Source organism: Dama dama, chromosome 31 (assembly GCF_033118175.1).
Source record: "Dama dama isolate Ldn47 chromosome 31, ASM3311817v1, whole genome shotgun sequence".
NCBI classification, from domain to species: domain Eukaryota; kingdom Metazoa; phylum Chordata; class Mammalia; order Artiodactyla; family Cervidae; genus Dama; species Dama dama.
The window spans coordinates 40,322,585-40,337,515 of NC_083711.1; the positions used below are offsets into that span (position 1 = coordinate 40,322,585).

Genomic DNA, 14,931 nt, shown 5'->3' on the forward strand with positions numbered 1-14,931 from the left:
CTTACTCTTATTATGTATTTTCTTTCCATTTCTTTAAAATACTGTTTCACCATAGTTGGATTTCCATTCTGATCCACTGCAACTTCCATGCTTCAGTTTGCCTCCTGTGCCTCTGTTAGATACCTGTGGAATCAGTCACTCTTTCTTTCTGATGAGTAACAGCTAAAATACATTTCCCCCCCAATTCCATCTTTAAGAATGCATAGTTCTGGTATATATCAGTATATTCTCGTTTTCTTTTTTCATATCTGACTAGTTTAGTTTCTGAGGTTGAATTCATTCTTAAGAAAGTCCTGCTCTGTTCACATCTTAACATGACCTCCTTTTATTTATTTATTTTTTTAACTCTTTCACTGTTATTTTGGTTGAAAGGTAGTCATCTTTTAGAAACAAATTTAGTTCTTGAGACTAAGCGTACCTGGTACCTAAAGTTAGTTTTTGTTACCCTTTTTAGTTTCTGCTTTGGATGTGTAGTGATTCCATTGAGTTTTTCTTCTGCCTCAGTCTAGGAAAGTGACTTATGCCCTAAATAATAATTAAGTTTGACCTTTCTTTATCTCTGCACTTAATAAAATCCACTGGATATCTTCATTGAACTCAAATAAAATCTTGATATATATATAGCTTTGGTTAAGTTCATGTACATATCATTCTCAGAAGTTACTAGAGATCATATGACAGTGACTCTAGAAGCCTTTGGGCAAGTCACATGAATACAAGAGCTCTTCTCTGAGAACAAAATTAACACGGATCAAAGTAAGTCAGCTCATCTAAGACTAATATTAATAATTTAAAGTCTAGACATTCACACACACTAGTGTTCTAAGACCCATTTGGAACTTAACTGCTTTTCAATTTAATTCTTTGGCTTGTGGACTTTGTTGAGAAACCAGACAGAAGAAACAAAAAAAGATTTCCATCTGCTAGTATCTAAAAAGCCTGTATAACTAAAGGATATTTAAAAAATTCAAAATATAATTATTGCCTCAACAATACCTGCAATACCATCATGCCAGGTCATGCTAATTTTTTAAACTGTAGTATAGTTGACTTACAGTAGTTTGTGATAGTTTCAGATGTGCAGCATAATGATTCAGTATTTCTGCAGATTATATTCCATTATAGGTTATTACAAGATAATGGGTATAATTCCTTATGCTTTATGGTATATTCTGTTGCTTATCTCTCATATATAGTAGTTTGTATCTGTTAATCACATGCCCCTAATTTGCCCCTCCTGCTTTCCCTCTCCCATTTGGTATCTACACGTTGGTTTTCTATATCTGTGAGTCTGTGTTTTGCATAAACATTCATTTGTATTATTTTTTAGATTCCTCATATAGTATTTGGAATATTATCATATAGTATTTGGCTTTTTCTGACATATTTCACTAACCATAATATTTCCTAGGTCCATCCACATTGTTGCAGATGGCAGTATTTTTTTAAATGTTTTTGTGGCTGGATAATATTGCATTGTGTATACATGTCTCATCTTAATTTGGTCATTTGTTGATGGGCACTTGGGTTGCTTTCATATCTTGGTTACTGTGAATAGTGCTGTGGATATTGGGGTGCATGTATCTTTTCAAAGTAAAGTTTTTTTTTCCTTCCCAGATAAATACCCAGGAGTGGAATTGTTAGATCATATGGTAATATGGTATTCTTATTTTTAGTTTTTCAAAAAACCTTCATACTGTTTTTCATGTTTGCTACACCAATTTACATTTCCATCAAGAGTGTAGAAGAGTTTCCCTTTCTCCATATCCTCTCTAACATTTGTTACCTGTAGACTTTTTGATGATAGCCATTCTGACACGTGTGAGGTGATACTTCATTATGGTTTTGATTTGCATTTCTCCTATAATTATCTTTATTAAGCATCTTTTCGTGTGCCTGTTAGCCATCTGTGTATCTTAGGAAAAATGTCTATTCAGGTCTTCTGATCATTTTGTGATTGGATTTTTTTTTTTAATTGAGTTGTATGAGCAGTTTGTATGTTTTGCACACCCCTTGTTGGTCACATAATTTGCATTTATTTTCTCCAGTTTTGTAGGTTTTTTCCTTTTGTTTATGGTTTCCTTTGCTATGCAAAAGCTTTTAAAAAAGTTTAGGTCTCATTTGTTTATTTTTGCTTTTATTTCTTTTGCCTTAGTGGCCATGCCAAATTGAAGTCAGATGCAGGGTTCTGCTTAGCCCATTCTAGTTAAGACTTTATCATGTACACACACATCTGTGGATATCACCAGCTGCAGGCAAATGAAGAGGTCTTTTCACTCCACATGTTAATTTGATATTCATATACATTTCCACATATTTTGGAGTTCCCTTGTTTTAATGTTTACACAGGGGGTTTTATGCCAGTTTTAATGTTTATACAGGGAGCATTTAGTATATTGCTTTACCTAGTGAGTTTGGAATCAAATGAAAAATTGACAGGTACCAAAATCTATTAATATCTATTCAGGCATGAAGTTATTTTATTTGTATTGCTGTATCTAGGATATACTTTATTTGTCAATGAATATTGAACAAAATAGTTGAAACTCAGCAATAGCTTTTGAATAGGTTTTATTTGTGAGTGACTTATCTGCTTGCTAATAATAGCAAGTAAAATTTGTTGTAATTTTACATCTGGAAACAGTTAACCAGTTCATACTGATGCATTGAAATAGTCACCAGAATAAGCTTAAGCTTGCTGGGTGTTTTTTGAAACAAAGTGTATTGGTAATAATATCTGTTTGTTATGTGCCCAGAATTATCCTGGATTTTGACATATTACCTTAGTTCTTCAATAGCTCTGTGATTAATATTAAATTCATTTTACTGGAAACTTAGACTGAGAAGGTTAATAACTTTGCTAATGTTACACAGCCAATAAATGACAAAGCCCACTTTGCTAATGTTACACAGCCAATAAATGACAAAGCCCAGTCTGTCTTGATTCCAAAACCCGTGTTCTTCCCACAGTGCTGGTAATCTACCTGTTGTATTTTTCTATCTGACTCGACAAATGAAACCCATATGTGAGGGTAAATCTTGGTGTGTAGTTGGGTAACAACGTAAGGAAAGTAAATGTATTTATATTATAAAATAGCATCCAGAAAATAAGTGAGAACATTGAAATCTGAGGGGAAAGTTTGGAACAAAAAGTTTTGGTTTTAAACTTGAAAACTGAACTAATTTTATACTTGTAGAAAAGAATACACTTATGAAGTTCAGGAAAGTAACATTGTATAATATCCAGTAAATTACAGACCTTATTAGAAAGTTACCAGTTTTCCCACCATTGCTCTTTTTTTTTCTTTGTTTCAGGATATTATTTCTGATCTGGCGTTGTGTTTAGTTATTAGTGTCTTTCACTCTCTAGCAGTTCTTCAGTTTTTCCTTTTGTGACCTTTGCATGTTTGAAGAGTACTGGTCAGGTTTGTTTGTTTGTTTGTTTTTTGGCAAAATATCCAATAGTTTGGGTTAGTTTGAGGATTTCTCATAATTAGAATGAGGTTTTTGCATTTTTGGCAAAATTACCACAAAAATGCTTTTGTCTTCCTTGGGGCATCATATCAAGAGGTTTATGATAGTATGCTTTACTGGTTATTGGTGCTGTTTGCCTTGATGGCTTGGTTAAGTTTGTGTCTGAGGTTTCTCCACTCAAAGATACTATCTTTCTGTTTTTATTTTTTAATTTTAATTTTTAATTTTTCTGTTTTTAGTTGATAACTGTCTTGTGGGAATTGCTTTTGAGATGGCAAATCTTGCAACTCCTCAAACTTTTCACCCACTAATAATAGCATAGATTCATGGTTCTTGTCTGCAACATTGATTGCTGTGTACAGTATTTGCATAACGGTGATTTTCTGTTTCTCTCTTTTCATTGGTAGGTATTAACTGGTATTCTGCTGTGAGGAAAAGCAGTCTCATCTCTAACTTTTATTGATGAATTAGATTATTTCTATCAGTAAAGACTCATGGATACCATCATTTATTTTGTTGCTCAAATTGTTCTAGCTTTCATTGCTCAGAGCACCTTCAGGTTGGCTCCCATGTTCTTATATTCCATCACTGTTTCAGCATTTCATTACTTTCTGGCAGCACAAAGTGTTCGAGTCTTATCTTGATATTTTCTCTGTTCCATCCCTGCTGGAGGAGGGCTTGAGCAGCCCAAGTCCCTTGTGCCTGAGGAGACCCAAGCATATTGGAGAATAGTGTTTAGAAACAAAGATTTGGGTCCCAAGTGTGCATACTGCTACTGAGGTGTCACTGCTCCTAGACCCTCTCAATGGACAGAGCCAGGAAATATATATACACACACAAACATGTGTGTGTATATAAGCTATATTATAAATGAATAACCTCATGATACTGAAAGGGGTGGGGAAAAGACTAACAATATTTGTTACAATGTTGATTTTAGGTTTTTAGAAGATGAATAGATTTATTCAGTGCATAGATTGGGATGTATTATAACCATTTTTTGAAGCTCTTAGAATGACTGTGATGTGGCTTAATCACATGACAGAGTACTAACCACTAAAAGATCATGGCCATGTTATGTTAGATTTAAAAAGTGGGTGGATTCATTGTAAGCAAGTAATGAAATTAACATTAGTGAACAGCTCTGTTGACCCCAGTGAAATGTTTGAAATAATGTTGATGACAGTGGGAGGTTTCAGGTAGGAGAGTGACATGGATGCGAATGGCCAGCTAATAGAAGCAAAGTCATCCTGGATAACTGTGTTAATGATCTTAGTCTATTATAACCTGGACTTAGATATCAGGATTCTTTGCTTAGTGACAGACTAGTGTTTGGCAGTCTTCACTGTTTTGTTAGGAAAAAGGAGAACTCAGTTAAGAAACATAATCTTATTTTGGTTGATCACCTTATAATTTAGGGGTTCTTAAATTGCTGCATTTGTGTTATTTTTATACATTTGTGTGTTAGGCAGCCCTGGCTGCTATAACAAAATATCCCATTTCTAAATACAGTCACACTGGGGTTAAGACATCATTCAATACATGAACTTTAGAGGAACACATTTCAGTCTGTAGTAATTTGGATGAAGTATTTTAATGTTTTTAAATACAGTATGTAATTATCTATACAGCAGTTCTTTATAGAGTAACAGTAAAAACTGTTACTTATTAGAATACCAAAGAAAATGACAAATATAATAAGGTGTGTTCCTCGCGGCACAGTGGCTGGGTAAAGTACCTTCGTTTTATGATGTCATGGAATCATCTCTCATTAGTTGAGTGCTTACTAATAAGTTACAGTGCAGGAGAAACATTTCAAAGTAAAAAGACAATGTAATGTAAAGTTTTGTACATGTTAAGGAAAATATTTAAAAGAAGTGTTATAGTGAATGTTATAGTACAGTATTAGTATATGACATGACATTAAACAGTGTAAGAAGATTCAGTCAGAACTCCATATCTGTGTGTTCCACATCTGTGGATTCAACCAACTGTGTATTAAAAATACTTGGAAAAAGACCCAGAAAGTTCCACAACACAAAACTTTAATTTGCTGTGTGCTTGCAACTATTTACATAGTACTTACATTGGATTATGGAAGAGGCAATGGCACCCCACTCCAGTACTCTTGCCTGGAAAATCCCATGGATGGAGGAGCCTGGTAGGCTGCAGTCCATGGGGTCGCGAAGAGTTGGACATGACTGAGCGACTTCACTTTCACTTTTCACTTTTAGGCATTGGAGAAGGAAATGGCAACCCACTCCAGTGTTCTTGCCTGGAGAATCCCAGGGATGGGGTCGCACAGAGTCGGACACGACTCAAGTGACTTAGCAGTAGCAGTACACTGTATTATGCATTATAAGTAATTTCAGAGATGATATGCAAATACACTTTTATATAAAGGACTTGAGCGTCTGTAAATTTTGATATGGGGTGGGCGATCTTGTCATCTGAGTTAAATTCACCCATTCCAGTCCGTTTTAGTTTGATGATTCCTAAAATGCCAATGTCACACTTGCCATCTCCTGTTTGACCACTTCCAATTTGTCTTGATTCATGGACCTCACATTCCATGTTCCTATGCAGAATTTTTCTTTACAGCATCGGAGTTTACTTCCATAACCAGTCACATCCACACCTGGGTGTTGTTTTTGCTTTGGCTCCATCTCTTCATTCTTTCTGGAGTTACTTCTCCACTGATATCCAGTAGCAAATTGGGCACTTACCGACCTGGGGAGTTCATCTTTCAATGTCCTATCTTTTTGCCTTTTCATACTGTTTATGGGGTTCTCAAGGCAAGAATACTGAAGTGATTTGCCATTCTCTTCTCCAGTGGACTACATTTTGTCAGACCTCTCCACCATGACCCGTCCATCTTGGGTGGCCCTACGCGGCAGTTCATTATAGGGGACTTGAATGAAAAAGTAGGAAGTCACAAGATACCTGGAGTAATAGGCAAATTTGGCCTTGGAGTACAAAATGAAGAAGGTCAAAGGCTAACAGAGTTTTGCCAAGAGAACACACTGGTCATAGCAAACACCCTCTTCCAACAACACAAGAGAAGACTCTACACATGGACATTACCAGATGGTCAATTCCAAAATCAGATTGATTATATTCTTTGCAGCCAGTGATGGAGAAGCTCTATTTTTCAGCAAAAACAAGACCAGGAGCTGACTGTGGGTCAGATCATGAACTTCCTATTGCCAAATTCAGACTTAAATTGAAGAAAGTAGGGAAAACCACTAGACCATTCAGGTATGACCTAAATCAAATCCCTTCCGATTATACAGTGGAAGTGAAAGATCTCTTCAGGGGACTAGATATGATAGAGTGCCTGAAAAACTATGGACGGAGCTTCGTTACGTTGTACAGGAGGCAGTGATCAAGACCATCCCCAAGAAAAAGAAATGCAAAAAGGCAAAATGGTTGTCTAAGGTGGCCTTACAAATAGCTGAGGGAAAAAAAGCTGCAAAAGGCAAAGGAGAAAAGGAAAGATATACCCATTTTAATGCAGAGTTCCAAAGAAGAGCAAGGAGAGATAGGAAAGCCTTCCTCAGCGATCAATGAAAAGAAATAGAGGAAAACAATAGAGTGGGAAAGACTAGAGATCTCTTCAAGAAAATTAGAGATAGCAAGGCAACATTTCACACAAAGATGGGCTCAATAAAGGACAGAAATGGTAGGGACCTAACAGAAGCAGAAGATACTAAGAAGAGGTGGCAAGAATACACAGAAAAACTATACAAAAACGATCTTCATGACCCAGATAATCACAATGGTGTGATCACTCACCTAGAGCCAGACATCCTGGAATGCAAAATCAAGTGGAACTTAGGAAGCATCACTACAAACAAAGCTAGTGGAGGTGATGGAATTCAAGTTGAACTATTTCAAATCCTAAAAGATGATGCTGTGAAGGTGCTGCACTTAATATTCCAGCAAATTTGGAAAACTCAGCAGTGGCCACAGCACTGGAAAGATTTATTCCAATTCAAAAAAAGGCAATGCCAAAGGATGTTCAAACTACCACACAATTGCACTCATCTCACATGCTAGTAAAGTAATGCTCAAAATTCTCTAAGCCAGGCTTCAACAGTATGTGAACCATGAACTTCCATGTGTTCAAATTGGATTTAGAAAAGGCAGAGGAAGCAGAGATGAAATTACCAACATTTGCTGGATCATCGAAAAAGCAAGAGAGTTCCAGAAAAACATCTACTACTGCTTTATTGTCTACACCAAAGCCTTTGACTGTGTGAATCACAACAAACTGTGGAAAATTCTTCAAGAGATGGGAATACCAGACCACCTGACCTGCCTCCTGAGAAATCTGTATGCAGGTCAAGAAATAACAGTTAGAACTGGACATGGAACAACCGACCAGTTCCAAATTGGGAAAAGAGCACGTCAAGGCTGTATATTGTCACCCTGCTTATTTAACTTATATGCAGAGTAAATCATGAGAAATGCTGGACTGGATAAAGCACAAGCTGGAATCATGAAAGTGAAAGAGGAGAGTGAAAAAGTTGGCTTAAGATTCAACATTCAGAAAACTAATATCATGGCATCTGTTCCCATCATTACATGGCAAATAGATGGGGAAACAATGGAAACACTTTATATCTTTGGGCTCCAAAATCAGTGCAGATGGTTAGTGCAGCCATGAAATTAAAAGACACTTGCTATTTGGAAGAAAAGTTATGACCAACCTAGATAGCATATGAAACAGCAGAGCCATTATTTTGCCAACAAAGGTCTATCTAGTCAAAGCTATGGTTTTTCTAGTAATCTATATGGATATGAGAGTTAGACTATAAAGAAAGCTAAATGCCGAAGAATTGATGCTTTTAAATTGTGGTGTTCAAGAAGACTCTGAGAGTCCCTTGGACTGCAAGAGCTCAAACCAGTCCATCCTAAAGGAAATCAGTCCTGAATGTTCATTGGAAGGACTGATGTTGAAGCTGAAGCTCCAATACTTTGGCCACCTGATGCGAAGAACTGACTCACTTGAAAAGATCTGATGCTGGGAAAGATTGAAGTCAGGAGGAGAAGGGGATGACAGAGGATGAGATGGTTAGGAGGCATCACCGACTCGGTGAACATGAGTTGATGATGGAAAGGGAAGCCTTGCATGCTGCAGTACCTGGGGTTGCAAAGAGTCGGACGTTCCTGAGCGACTGAACTGAACCGAACTGCTGCTGCCGCCGCTGCTGCCAAGTTGCTTCAGTCGTGTCTGACTCTGTGCGACCCCATAGACGGCAGCCCACCAGGCTCCCCCGTCCCTGGGATTCTCCAGGCAAGAACACGGGAGTGGGTTGCCATTTCCTTCTCCAGCGCATGAAAATAAAAAGTGAAAGTGAAGTCGCTCAGTCGTGTCCGACCCTAGCGAGACTACAGCCTACCAGGCTCCTCCGTCCATTCTCCAGGCAAGAGTACTGGAGTGGGGTGCCATTGCCTTCTCCCATGAACTGAACTGGGGGATCCTATAGCCAATCCTCGGCAGATACTGAGGGCCAACTGCTTGTAAGTTTCAACTAGTTGTATTTATTTTTCTTCACGCGTGTTATGGGAGCATACTGGAGGTCCGGCACACAAGTCCTTTTACTGTTTTGTATTCAGATGGATCAGGTCGGGTATTAATAGCTGAGTCCTGGTGAATAAGGAAAGCTACAATGATTATAGAAGCTGATAAAGTAGAAAGGCTCTCTTCTAAGGAGATAAACCCAGCCCATAAATAGGAAGTGAATAAGGTTCTAAGTAGAAATGTATTAGGTCTAACTAAAGATAGAAAAATGTGAGTTTGTTAGGTACCTATTTTTAATGTGGCACCAGAGAGGTTTTATGTGGGCCAAAAAGAGGCAATAAAGTTGGTCAAACACTATAGTGAAGAGAAAATTCAAATCCAGGAAACCACCATTCTTCTTTTTTTTGCCTGTGGTGGTTTGGGAAAATCTGTCCTACTTGGGGCCATCATAGTTAATAGTAGTTTTTAATTCCCGGGTTAAGAAGTACTAGATACTAGAAGGGGGATACACATTCATAGAGCTTATGCTCTCTAGCTTTCTTCTTTATCCATACTTGTTCCTAGAAACATTGGAGACATACTGGCACCTGGCGTTACAATTTGGAATTGTCAAAGAACTGTGAAAAGTCAGGGCTTTTATCTAAGGTAGATCACCAGTTTCACAAATGCTGGCCAAAGATGGGAAACTCCTGGACTCTGTTACGTTTATAGCACAACAAACACCATGAGCTTCAAGTTCATGGTGGTTCCCTTTGCTTCTCAAGTATCACAAAGGTTTTGTGAATGGTCCAAGTGAATCCTGAACTCTAAGTTTATATCACAGCTTAGGAACCCCAAGCTTAGCGACTCCTAATCTTAAATCCCATGGATAGAGGAGCCTAGTGGGCTACAGTCCACAGAGTCACAGAAGAGTGGGACACAGTAACTAAACAACAGCAATATTTTATAATGGTGGGCAAGCATATCTGCCTGACTTTTGCTCCGGAGAGAGCCATTGCTTTGAAGAGAGACATCATCTCTGTATTTCAGGGCTGTTTCCTATAAACACCTTTGAAAGGATGAAGGCAGTCTGGGTCTCTTTTAAAACCCAACTAATAAATAAATGGAAAAAAAAAAAAACTGGAAATACAAGGACCCATGGAAAATTACCTCTAACAGGAAGTGATTAGTATGAAAAGTCCTTGAGCTCTAAATGTTCTTGGCTAGTCTACTCTTCTCTAGTTTTACCAGCTTTAAATCAGGAGTTGGCAAGCTTTTTCTGTAAAGGGGCAGATATTAAATATTTAGACTTTTGTTAGCCATATGATTTCATCATAACGACTCAACCTGTTATAGCAGGAAAGCAGCCACAGATTATATAATATGTAAATGGATAAACCTGGTTATGTTGCAGTAAAACTTTATGGATATTGAAATTTTAATTTCATGTAATTTTCATGCATCACAAATTTTTTTCAACCATTTGAAAATGTAATGCCCATTCTTAGATTGTAGGTCATACAAAGATGGTGGTAGGCTGACTTAGGCCTACATGCCATAGTTTGCCAACCAGTTTTATAAGATGAATTTCTAGAATATAATAGTTTGAATACAGTAGTCTTGCATATAAGAGATCATAATTAACATTTTATAGCAATTGATAGTTCTAAATTGTTGTCTCATAAATTGTTCCCAGTTTAGCCTCAGAGTAAATCTGCAAGATAAGCATTGTTATCTTCATGTTATGGTGAGGAAACTAATGCATTAAGAAGGTAGATGACATACCCAAATTCATAAAACTAGTTAAGTGACAGAGCCAAGACTGATTTTATTTTGTAATCTTTTCCCCATAATATGGTACAGTTTATGAAAGAGAATCATACCACTGTATCTTTAATACTCATTTGTTGCCAGAATGTTTAGTTCAGTCTTATATAAATTATAATGATAATAATGGATTCCTATTTCTAATTTTATTTATTACTATCTTCTGCTGACTAGCTATTTTAATATTTGATAATTGGTATTTGGGGAAAAAACTAGATACAGGATGTGAAAGCATTTATTAAAACATTTGGTAAAGATTTGGCAGTTGAACCATATGGTCTCTTATATACTATAATTTTTTCCCACATTTTCAGATAATAGTTCATTTTATTTTCAGATGTATACAATGAAACTAAACAATAAAGAGGACCGTCACTGGTGACTCAGCAGTAAAGAATCCACCTGCCAATGCAGGAGATGTGGGTTTGAAGATAGCCTGGAGAGGGAAATGGCAACCCACTCCAGTATTCTTGCTTGGGAAATCCCATGGACATAGGAGCCTGGTGGGTTACAGTCTATGGGATCACAAAAGAGTGGATATAACTTAGCAACTAAACAACAAAACAAGCAATAAAGAACTTTTTTCCCCTCCTAAATCACTTGTGTTCATGCTGAACTAATGTTTTATCTGGTAAGTTTTATCCAAATTTAACATTTTCTCTAATAATGTACTTTTTGGATTGCTTCCTTATCAGGTGGTTGAAGATTATGCTGGAAGATGGCAGGTCCCTTTGCCACAGCTTCAGGTTCTTCAGACGGCACTTTGCTGTTTTACATCAGCCAGTGCATCATTCCCAGATGAATGTGAGCACGTACAATATGTTTTGAGTAGCCTTGCTTTGTAAGTACCCTTTACTTCTCAAAAAGTATTTTTTTGATCTATTTAAGAATTGATTTTTGATTATTTTTTTCTGCAAACAGAACCTTTCTTAAAGTCTTCCCTCAAAAAGAAATTTCCATTTCTTCATGTAAGGGTTTAGGTTTAATTTTGAACATTTAGCCATAATTTTACTTTTAGCTTTAGAGTTAAATGGAATCGTTATAAAGATTTTTAGGTTTACTATTAGCACCTTCCTTTTTAATTCCCCAGAGTCTCTTGGCAAACTTTAATTGTAAGTCCCAGTAGCAATTGAGGCCATCATAGTTAGCAGAGGGAACTTAAATCAGGTCAGAAAGAGGTTAGGAAACTTTGGTTTTTAAAAACACTTGTAAAGGACTTTGAGTTAAAGATCACAAACTGAGCACTTGTATTTATCCTTTTGCCCTCCTCAGTTCAGTTCAGTTGCTCAGTCGTGTCCGACTCTCTGCGACCCCATGAATCGCAGCACGCCAGGCCTCCCTGTCCATCTAGATCCTACTAAAGTAGTAAGGAAGTAGAAGAGGGAAATACAGTGAAAAGAAAATAGAGAAGAGTCATCAGTAAATGAAAAGATTTCAGCAGTTTTCTTTGGGAAAGAAAATAGATAGAGGAGTGGCTTTTGAAACATGGCAGAGGAAGTCACAACTTAATTTTTTAAATTATTTTTGGCTCCTTAAATTAGACTCATATCACATTAGTGGGTTGTGAATTCATTTATCAGCATTGCAAAATACAACAGAAAATATCAGAGTATGTCTCATAGGAAAAGTATTATTTTGTGCAGCTCTTTGTTGTTTTGTATATTTATTTTTATGTATGTGTATAATTCATTATTTGTAAAACATTTTTTGAAACTGTGGGTAGCTTATAAAACAAAATTATCCTAGCCTCATAAGATGGGAGGAAGACTATCTGTCATGCGTGCCCCTTGGAATCCTAGGGAGGTATAGAATTTGAACATGCAAGGCATCAAATAGAGAGTAGGGAATGAGATACTTTGGGAGAATACAGATAAAGGAATTAATTGCAGTTTTTCCATTCAGGTTACTCACCAGACCTTAGGGCCTGTCAGGTGGGGAAACAGCATTGATATTTTCTTTTTCTGTCTAAAGAAATTAAATGACTTTGGAGCAGTGACCTTTGTATTCCAGCAATTAAAGGTTTTTCTATGAGACAGCTACCTCATCACTTAATTACCCCAAAGAAAAAACTTACCAATCACCAAACTCTAAACATGCTCATAGGGTTCCCAATTAATTCTTAGATATTAATGGATATTCAAAAATTATCAGACATTTGGGGGATGACTTTATCATGGAAAAAACATGATGAAAACAAACTAAAAGAATTCTGGGAGAAATACTGTTAATGTTGAAAACAAAAAAATTAGAAGGGAAATATAAAATCTGTAATTCGCCTTTTCAGAGAGAGTTGAGATTTGTAGGACATTAAAACATATCATGCTGTGTGAAAGGAATAATGATATCAAAAATGAGTTTGTGGAAATAAAGAAAATATGATGGTTAAAATTTAGAATTCTCTAGGGCGTTGGAAAGTTGAATAATCCAGAATGTAAAACAAAACCAAAGTGAAGGAATATGTCAGAAAAAAACTGATGCAGTGACCTCATCTAGGAGGTTCATTATTTAACTAGTTGGAGTTCCAGAAAAATAATTTACAGAATACATGTTGGAGGAAATTTTCAAAGATACAATAAAATAATTTCCCAGAAATAAGTTGTAAACTTCCAGACTGAAAGAGCCCAAGAAGTGCTTAGCACATTGACTAGAAGAAATACTCTCATAAATACATCATTTTGCAACTTGAAAATATCAAGAATGAAAAAATAGATTTGAATACCTTCTAGCGAGAAAAAACTAGGTCACCTAAAAAGAAACAAATATCAGATTGGTATCAGTTTTCATACAACCAACAGGGGGTGGTAGAAAATAATGAATACAGTTTTAATGAGGACTTATTTTCAGTATAGAATTTTATACTCATCCAAACTGTCAGTGAAGTATGAGAATAGAAACAGTATTTCCAGGCATGTAAGGACCTAAGAGATTGATTTGTCCACATTTTCTTTCTTAAGAAGTTATTAGAGAATGTGTATCCAGAAAAATGGGTTATGATATAAAAAGATCATATGACAGTGGATCTAGAAAATAGTATTTTTTACTTAAGATAGAGAGGAGGGAAGTTCCAGGGTCACTGCCGAATTGTAGGTCTTACAGATATGTCACTTCAAGAGGGAAGTATTCAGTAGGAGATTTGAAACTAACCTTGAGACTTTGGAACCATTTAAGGTAATTATATAAGTAGACAAGGCAAAGGAAATAAAAAAGCAATTAGATACTCCAGGAAAATTAAAAATAATCTGAGTAGGGAAAGGATACAGAGTGATAACTCACTCACTTAGATATGCACTGAATGTTATTTAATGTTATATAAATATTATTTATATATTCTTCATATACATGATGCTTAGGGTACTTCCCAGGTGGCCCAAATGGGAAGGAACCCACCTGCCAATGCAGGAGACGTAACAGATGTGGGTTCAATCCCTGGGTCGGGAAGATCCCCTGGAGAATGGCATGGTAACCCACTCCAGTGTTCTTGCCTGGAGAATGCCATGGAAAGAGGAGCCTGGTGGGTAATGGTCCTTAGGGTCGCAAAGAGTCAGATATGACTGAAGTGACTTAGTGCACATGTACACACACACACACACACACACACACACAGATATGACTGAAGTGACTTAGTGCACATGCACACACACACACAAAATGCTTATTGACTTTAAGCTTATAAAAGCACAGAGTTACAGAACAGAGGAAAATTATTAGCCTTTCAGTATAAGACTATTTAGTGGAAACTGTGAGTTGAAAGTGAAGGAAAGGGGTACTAATAGCCTTCCTTTATTTCGTATTTTACAAAATGGAGTTTCAGTAGTATAGGAAACCATAAATAAAAGTATAAGTAAAGTTACAAAGATAAATAATAGAGGAATAATAATGAGTAACTGTTGGGAGGATGAAATTGGTTGTGTGAAGAGTTAAATTCTTTTTTATCATAGCAAGAAGTTAAGAGATAATAGTTAAAATTGGTAAATCAAGAAATACTTGCAGAGCTTATTGTTAGTAACTATTAAAAATACTGAAGTTGTTAATTCTGGGGCATTGGCAGTAAGAGACAGGGTTGAAACGTTTCTGTACACTTAGCATTTTTAAATCTTAAAGACGTGTAGATTTCATATATATGA

At 36.4% G+C, this 14,931-nt stretch overlaps 1 protein-coding gene and 1 long non-coding RNA gene across 3 annotated transcripts in view; one reads left to right on the forward strand and one right to left on the reverse strand.

Annotated features, from left to right (window-relative positions):
- Positions 1-14,931, forward strand: part of ZNF654 (zinc finger protein 654) — an 88,787-nt gene that overhangs the window by 15,442 nt on the left and 58,414 nt on the right. For both annotated transcript variants that reach the window (XM_061134373.1, XM_061134374.1), the window contains exon 2: positions 11,503-11,648. In XM_061134373.1, the coding sequence (XP_060990356.1) occupies positions 11,503-11,648 (146 nt within the window). The remainder of the gene's footprint in view (positions 1-11,502; positions 11,649-14,931) is intronic.
- LOC133050194 (uncharacterized) overlaps positions 1-14,931 on the reverse strand; it is an 88,723-nt gene that overhangs the window by 10,196 nt on the left and 63,596 nt on the right. The gene's annotated exons all lie outside the window — the stretch shown is intronic.